The sequence below is a fragment of the Gavialis gangeticus genome, unplaced genomic scaffold (genome assembly GCF_001723915.1).
Source record: "Gavialis gangeticus isolate Ggan-Ray unplaced genomic scaffold, GavGan_comp1, whole genome shotgun sequence".
NCBI lineage: Eukaryota > Metazoa > Chordata > Crocodylia > Gavialidae > Gavialis > Gavialis gangeticus.
The window spans coordinates 28,595,334-28,603,269 of NW_017729031.1; the positions used below are offsets into that span (position 1 = coordinate 28,595,334).

Genomic DNA, 7,936 nt, shown 5'->3' on the forward strand with positions numbered 1-7,936 from the left:
GAATACTCTGCCCCATTCTGGTGGTCTGTGTTCAGGGAGAAAAAACTCAAACTGGAGGAAGTGCTGAGAAAGGCCTCTAAGGTAATGAGGGAGATGGAGGGTCTCTCTCATGGCAGGAGACTAGAAGTCCATGAAGGCAAGGGCTGGGTTAGACACTGGGGAGAACAAAGAGCTATGTAAGTGAAATGACATTGCTCAAGCACAGCTTCTCTCTACCCCTTTGATCTCATACTGGTCGTGCAAGAATTTACTAACTCCAGATTATGAGTATCACCTCACACACAGCCCCTTTTGGAAGAACAGCAGTGGATGTAGTCCTCTACAGTTCATGCGATTGACCTGGGCTGGTCCAAGTTTTTAGCAGATATCAAGCATCTCTTACATCAGAGATTAGGTGAAACACCCATGTTTCCATACATATCATTCCATACATGAGCTAACAGACTCTTCAAACACATTGAACTGTTTTTCAAGTGTTGCACTAGATTCTTTTCCTTTGTACCTAGGTTCCTCAGCACTTCAGCATTATGAAGTACCAGCCGTTTTGCACACACCATGCCTCAACAAGTTACAAACCGCAGAAACTTTCCCAACCACTGAAACAGGGAGCCAAGGTAATGGGTCAACCAGTAGCCATGACTTAACTTCACTGCACCCCATCTTGTCACAATACTCCCTACCCAAAAGCCAACTGACAACCTTTGCCTTCTTCATTGTTTAAGGATGAATTGATCACAATAGTAGCCTCTCCCAAGGCCCTACTTACTCCTACCTCACCCCAGAGAGATCGTCGCAAACATGAATCCATGGCAGAGGGCACGAGCCTTTTAAAACTGGCACCACCCAAAGCCTTACTCCAACCTCCAGACAGTCACCCACTTCGTGTTTTTGTAAGTAGGGGTTGGCTCTGATAAAGCACCCAAGAGCAGGGTGGGGAGAGAGGGAATGGAGGTTTATTTCACCAGACATTTGGTTTGGAATTGGAGGGCAATTGTCTAGGCTAGACTTTGACCTAAGACTTGCCTACCCTAGTGCCAAGTTGTGTTGTCAGGCACGTCCCTCATATCAAGGTCCTGCAGACCCCCACCCCCTTAGCAAGGTTCAACCCCATTGAGTGGGGACGGAAAAGCCTAACTGGGTTTAAAATGGCGCTTGATCAGTTTATGAAGGGGATTATGTGGCACATTTGCCTTTGAGAGCAGATGGCTGGAGTCAGTGACCCAGGAGGTCCCTATCAGTCCTACATGCTCAGAGAATTTGGGCCCTCCTTCATGTGCCGGGAGAGCACACCTGCTATCACAAGGCATATGGGAGTATAGCTTGTTCTTCCCTGGCATCAGTCCTGCATGACGGGAAAGCTATGGCCTAGGCATCTCTCCTGATGGACAGCAGAGAGCTTGGACAGGATAAAGAAGGTAGTAGACCTGTGATTAGGGGGCTGGGAAGAGAGATCAGGTGTTGAGCTGAACAGTTTGTAAGAGGAGAGTCAAAGTGGAACAGAGGCGTTGGAGGCTGGGGATGGGATTTCTGCTGTTTTTCACTACAAGAACCGAACTCTCAGTGGCAGACTTGTTCATGGGGCTTGGAGTTACTTTTTCTGCATATGTTTTTCGTGTTTGCTTTTAGAATCCTACTCCAGGGTTGTCAGTTTTTATGTCGCCTTTGCCCTATTCGGAAACGAACATTGAATATCATCTTTGCCCTTACCCAAAATATCCAGTCACCAAAGAATGCCCGAAGGGATCCAGCATCCTGATGACACAGAAGAAATTTCTGCATCGCAAGGTACAGACTTTTTGTTTCCTTGTGTTAATACTTATTCAGGGCACAGGGCAGCAAAGGATTTGTCTTGTGGAATTAAAGGGGAAGATGAATGGTTATCCCAGCTGGAAGGCATTTCAAACTGTGTCACGTATACAGCATATTCATCATTAGCATTTGCTGTTAGATGGGGTGAATGTTGCAAATAGATCATCCTCCATTAGGTTTCCATGTCCCTTCTACAGCACTAGGGTTTTTCCTACTATTCCCCTTTTCACCTCTGCTGCACTGATGTGACCTTTGGCCTGGAGCTTTTATCTTTTTGGGTGAGGAGAACTGAAGCCTGCCAAATGCACCCTTAGCTGGGCAAAACCAGGCCCTCTCTTCTGCTCTCTCCTATCACACCTTTCTCCAGCATGTGGCATTTTATAGGCTTAATCACTGTGTCATTTCAGGAAGTCATCCGAGGAGTAATGAACTGGAGAAGATTCCTGCCACTGGTGTATTCTTGGTCTGACACTCCCAATCTGACAAACCCAGCAATGCCTTACCGGTAAGAAAGATTTCAATACAAAACATCTTGGCTCTGGGGCAGATTCTGCCATGTCTTATCTCATCTCACACAGTGTCCCACTGATGCAACCAGGACTACATGAAATGCAAATTAATATGCAGTGGTTCCAGTCCTGTGGCAGCTGCAGTCAGTGAAAAAATTCCCATTGGGAATCCTCCCAAAGGGACCAGGCTCAGTGCAGGTGAAGGGGACAGACTGTCCCGATTATAAGGGTTGCATCCCAAACCTTTTGGAGCATGAATGGTTTTTCCTTCAACCCCAGGCCAGTGTGAGAGTTACTAGCAAACCAGCTCCTCTTACCCTGCAGTCGAATGCCAGTAAGACATGAGTGTGCAAGACACTGGTATTTAATGGCGGTACCTGTCCTCCTCAGCTCTGCTGCTTCTCTCCTCCTGTTCCCATAGTGCTAACTCAAAGGAGGTAAGGGACATGTTAGCTCCAGTTGGAGCACTTAGGCCCCCAGTCCACCCTTGTTCAGTGGACTTTCAGACATGGCTCTTATGAAGTCAGTGGGTGTCTTTCAGTCATGCTTAACTATAAGTGTATACAGCAAAAGCCGTGTTATCTGGCATTTTACCAACCGGAAAGCTCCACTAACCAGCATCTGTCAATGCAAATCTTCCTTCTGAGGGACGCAGCAAAGGCAAAACTGGAAGTCCCACTTCCGGTCTCACTGCCGCTAGCCAAGTCCCACTTCTTCCTTGTGGACCACGGCCCAAGACAAAGCCGCCAGTGCGGGGCCCCCCTCCCTGTCCCCTGGCACACTGACGCCAGGGAGTGAAAACCCTGGTGCACTGGACACAACATATTTGATTAACTGGCATATTTGATTAACTGGCATCCCCCATTCCTGGGGGATGCCGGATAACAGAGCTTTTACTGTATTTAAATGCTTCTGAAACCATTGCGATTTCAGCAGGTGCCAGTAAGACACTGATATTTAAGACTCTGGGATCTGATGGCAGGACCTGTCATCCAACATAGTACATCACATACTTCAGGGCTTCGTAGGACTGGAGACTTAGAACTGACTACAACTCCCCACTGTATTGGGCAGTTTAGCATGCTGATATCTGAATGAAAACATTTCAAAGCCTGCGTAGTTAAAGATAATCACCAGACCTTTATGTAGACACAGAAATCAATGACCTGGAGTCAGTGGGAACAATACACATTCATCACCTCTGAAAATCAAGCCATCTATTTAGGTGGCTAAATATATATTTAGGTGCCTTGCTTCAGGCACCAAGTCTACAGATTCAGGACCTAATAGGCATCTCTCTGTCTCACAAGACAATAGTATTACTCCAAGTAAGACATCAGCTCACTGAATGTAATCCTGGCTTGAGAGAGAAAGCGAAGCTGGAGTGACCTCTCCAGGGTGCAGAAGCCTGGGCAGCGTATATGGAGACACTGAGCTGCGCACACACCAGCGTCCCCTTCAGCCTTGCTGGTTTAATCCAGAGGAAAGGCAGGTGTTGGCACGTTTGGAACCAGCTTGGCTGCAGGAGCTGCTGGAGGAAAGGAGATCATCCATTTTTGTCCGCTCCATAATAGAGTGGACTGGGTTCTTTAATCCTGGTTGGCAGCCAGTCTAGGAGTGGAACCGAGTCCATCCGATAGATGGGCCACTGTTCTAACATAACTAGAAAAGGATATTCACTGTTGTAAAAGGCCTTTTTAAAGAACAGAAGTGCATTTTGTTAATTTGCATACTTGTGAAGTAACTAACTGATATATTTTAAGGAAAGTCGAGCAGGATTGGAAACTTAAGAGAAGGTGCAAAACCTTTTGTTGTTTGCTGTTACTTATCTTGCCCTACTCAAATGTATGATTATATCATTCCCACAGCAGTGATCCCTACAGTTTAGATATGCTTCCAAGTGAGGGACCTCCGATGCTGGACGAATTACCTGAGAGGGACAAGGAAAACATAATTGACTAGTAAGTTGGCTCTCTTTTCTCTCTATTTATTTGTCATATTCTGTTTTGATTTGTAAGCACTTCGTGTGCATTTCAGCGCACTTCTGTACACATAAAAGACAAAAATGTGCAGATGGTCCCTCTTGCATAAAACTTCCTCTTGTTTCTCCAGGCTAAAACATTGGAAAGATTAAAAATAAAAGGTAAAAAACTAAGTTTTTTCCAATTTACTGAATTTTAGTGAGACTGATGATGAGACTGAGTTAAGGGTTGTACTCACTCCAGAGATGGTGAAAGCTGAATTTCCACGGATTGAACGCCTACCACAGGAAGAAAACAGAAGTAAGCCAGGGAAAGAAGAAAGGTAATGGCACATTTATTGAATCAGAGGGAAGAAGCTTGGGGAGGATTTTAAGGGTGACCATCTTGTTTCGGTGTTTGTATAAGCCCAGAGTAGAAGTGTCAGAGCAACTCAATCAGTAAGGTTACATTCAGATCTTGCACATAGAGCTGGTCCATAGTCCCTTTATTACATGCATGAAGACTTGAATTTAGTCTCAAAATTGAGCCCACTCACTCTTATTGGTACATTGCATTTTCCTTGATAGTTTTGTTCAGGCATTTGCCAAGGTTGGGTTTTGCCTTTTAATGAGTTTTAATGACTCCTCTAGAAAAAATAGTCAAAGACACTAAAAACTCCCAGTTACCTACCTATACTCATTTCCATTGTGTCTTGGACACCAGCCAATTCTTAAAACATTACCTTTAAAACTACAAATTACTGTGCCCTGACAAGTCAAAATTAGACCCCTGTCTGGGAAAGACAAGGATCCCATCAGGTTTTGCCAGCTATTTCCATCCTCTAGTGCTGAGGCCCTGCATCCCCAGATGTGTGAAGGGATCCTGAGAGCCTGGAGGCCGTGTGCGTTAGATGGTTAGAAATAAGGCTAACACAGATGCCTTGACTTCAAGGGGCGCTAAGCAGAAGCTCTGAAGGGATCAAGGAGGGGCTGTAGATGGGCGTAAGTGGTGCTGAGGGTGTTAGAAGATGTGAGCAAGGCAGCAGAGGTAAAATGCAATGGTGAGCATAGCCCTGCAGAGGCAGGGGACACGGTGCTAGTAGCAATGTGGTCTGGAAAAGGAGGTGCAGGGTGGGCAGCAGGAGGTCTGATTTCTAAACCTTTGCCTGACTGTGGAAGCTGCATCACCTTTCTGTACTTTGGTTTCCCCATCTGTAGAAAAAGGGGGTTATGAGGTTTGCCTCTGTATGTGGTTAATGCTTGTATACCACTTTGAACAGACTGAGGTTTTCAAAGCCATGTATGAGATGTTCTAGATGATCTGCTCAGGTCCCTCCCGACCCTAGAAACTATGAAACTATGTGAATGTCTGATTCCCTTTAACATTAAAGGAATCAGCTGTCCAGACCCTTAGGAAGCATAGTTGCCATTAAGCTTTATTTAAATGCTGAGCATCATGACCACTCTAATGTTACAGTGCTAACATCGTTTACTGAAACTAATTTGCAGTAAATAAGCACCTGGTTTTATTGATGGGTCCCTAATAGCTGACTGAGTGCTGCTTTCTATGTCTTCTTTCATTGGGCTGTTCAGAGGATTTGGGGTAGCTTATACTAAATAGTGGCCTTTTTCTCCACAGCGATATGGCCCTGGATGGCAAACTTGTTTACTCCAATGCAGTGAACAACCCTACTTCTCCTTCTGGGTAAGCAGATGTGCAAACATAAGAGTCATTCCTTTAACTAATCAGTATTTTCCACAAAGCTGAAAACACAGGCCCATGTGAAACCCATCTTGGAGACTGATGTCACACATTTTCTGTTTCAGTCGGTTTGAGAACCTCTGTACCAGCCGAAGGAGCCTGTGCTATTTAAGACCAGTTTGCAAATGAGCACAACCTCCTGCAATGAACATCGGGTATTGGATGCTCATTGCATCGACTACAGCACTCATCTGCTGTTCTTATTGTCGTGGACACTGGATTGGGCCTGAAATGCTTGCTAATAAATTATTGGCTCCTCATCTCACAGCTGGACAGGAAACCTTTCCCCACATCTTGTCACATATCAAAAGCTAAGCCAGTCCAAGACTGTTCTTAAAATCTACTAGTAGGATGTTTTCACTGTCTCATCATGAAGAGGGGACCCACGACCTATGGAATGACAAAGTTCATGGATCTCTTGGCCATGCCCTATCATCTCTTAGGCCTGTTCTCAAGTTTTGGTGCAGTCATGGAAAGAGCAACTTTGTAAGATATGGGTCTTCTGTTGCTTCCCAGCCATGCTCGAGGTTTTACTACACCATTTTTTGTATTCTGATTGCTTTAGTCATCATGGGCTTTTCCATGGGCAAGCCAGAGACTGCATCTTGTACAATAAAGATTGTGGTCAGATTAACTTCAAACTCCTTGGGTTATGAAATCCACAGAGAAGCTGTCACAAAGGCAAAGAAATGCAATAAGAACAGCAGACAACAGCTCATGTATTCTCAATAAAAGGCTCTTCAGCACTATTGTTTCACATATGTGGGGGCTATGTGAACGTGTAAGTGTGTGTGTTTCGGTGCCCAGAATGGTGAAGCTAGAACAATACTCCTTTCCTTACTGTACAAATATACTGGGAGCATTTTTTTTTAAATACCCTCTTGAAATTGTTCCTGATATATTCTTACAATAAGGAAAGCAGTACTGTCTTAGCAGAGTGCACACAGTTCTTGTTACACATTTCAACACTTCAGATACTCACATAAAATGCACTTAGGCATCATTAAAATTATCTCCTGGCCTCAAAAATGCAAGCTGTTGTGAATGTGATACATTGGCACGAACGTCTTTGGCTTTATCAGTATTTTATGGCATTGTACTAGCATTGTTATCAGTACAAATGACTTTCTTAACCTCCTGCAGAGAAGTGAAAGACTCCCTGGAACTGCCTTCACAAGTTCAGAATAACAGACTCAGAGAGAGAGTGCAAGCACAGGTGGAAAAAATGAAGTTGAAAGCCATCAACAAAACCCTCATCCTGGAGTAAGTGTTATTTCACAGATTCTACGGCTGTGGAGCAGTTTTTCTGTCACACAAACCTGCTGTATCTCTGCCCTAACCTATCACTGCTTCAGACCTCGGGTATCTGCACAGCGCAGCTAGGAAAATTATGTTTAACTAACACAGCAGCTTCCCACCAGTTCTTCCGGGCTCTGTCCAGGGCACTCGCTGTTTATGCTGAATAGGAGCTCAATGATTTTACTTGCCAGGGTTTCTTCCCTAGGTGCCTATTCATTTGGCATTGGAGTTAAGTTTGGGAAAACCACAGCTCTCACCACCAGCATGTAAATAGTTTGTACACAGTTTTATTGCCATATTTTCAGTGGACTTTCCTTGCCAGGAGCCTTGGTATTGTTCCATGCTCTGTCTGAGAGTGCCCGTTGCTTTCAAATAAAACAGAAATAATCAACATGAAGAAATGGTTTGGGTTTTATTGTTGTTTTATATATAGTTCTGACCTAGACTTGCCCGCATGCTTAAATAAATGCTCTGGCTGAGCCTGTGCAGGTGGGCCACTGACTCTCAACCTCTGCCCAAAGCAGGCACGGTTCTTGGGTAAATCCGATATCTTTTATTAAACCAACTCAAATAGTTGGAAACATTCTTCTTAGCAAG

The 7,936-nt window shown here is 44.6% G+C and overlaps 1 protein-coding gene across 3 annotated transcripts in view; it reads left to right on the plus strand.

Moving 5' to 3' along the window:
• CFAP221 (cilia and flagella associated protein 221) overlaps positions 1-7,730 on the plus strand; it is a 52,331-nt gene extending 44,601 nt beyond the window's left edge. For 2 of the 3 annotated variants that reach the window (XM_019522538.1, XM_019522539.1), the window contains exons 18-25: positions 507-614; positions 723-890; positions 1,627-1,785; positions 2,217-2,314; positions 4,187-4,279; positions 4,500-4,622; positions 5,918-5,983; positions 7,184-7,730. In XM_019522538.1, coding sequence (XP_019378083.1) covers positions 507-614; positions 723-890; positions 1,627-1,785; positions 2,217-2,314; positions 4,187-4,279; positions 4,500-4,622; positions 5,918-5,983; positions 7,184-7,307 — 939 coding nt within the window. In that variant the 3' untranslated portion in view covers positions 7,308-7,730. Of the gene's footprint in view, positions 1-506; positions 615-722; positions 891-1,626; positions 1,786-2,216; positions 2,315-4,186; positions 4,280-4,499; positions 4,623-5,917; positions 5,984-6,105; positions 6,723-7,183 lie in introns of those variants that run through there. The other variant, XM_019522540.1, reaches the window with a different exon arrangement.
• The last annotated feature ends 206 nt before the right edge of the window (positions 7,731-7,936 follow it).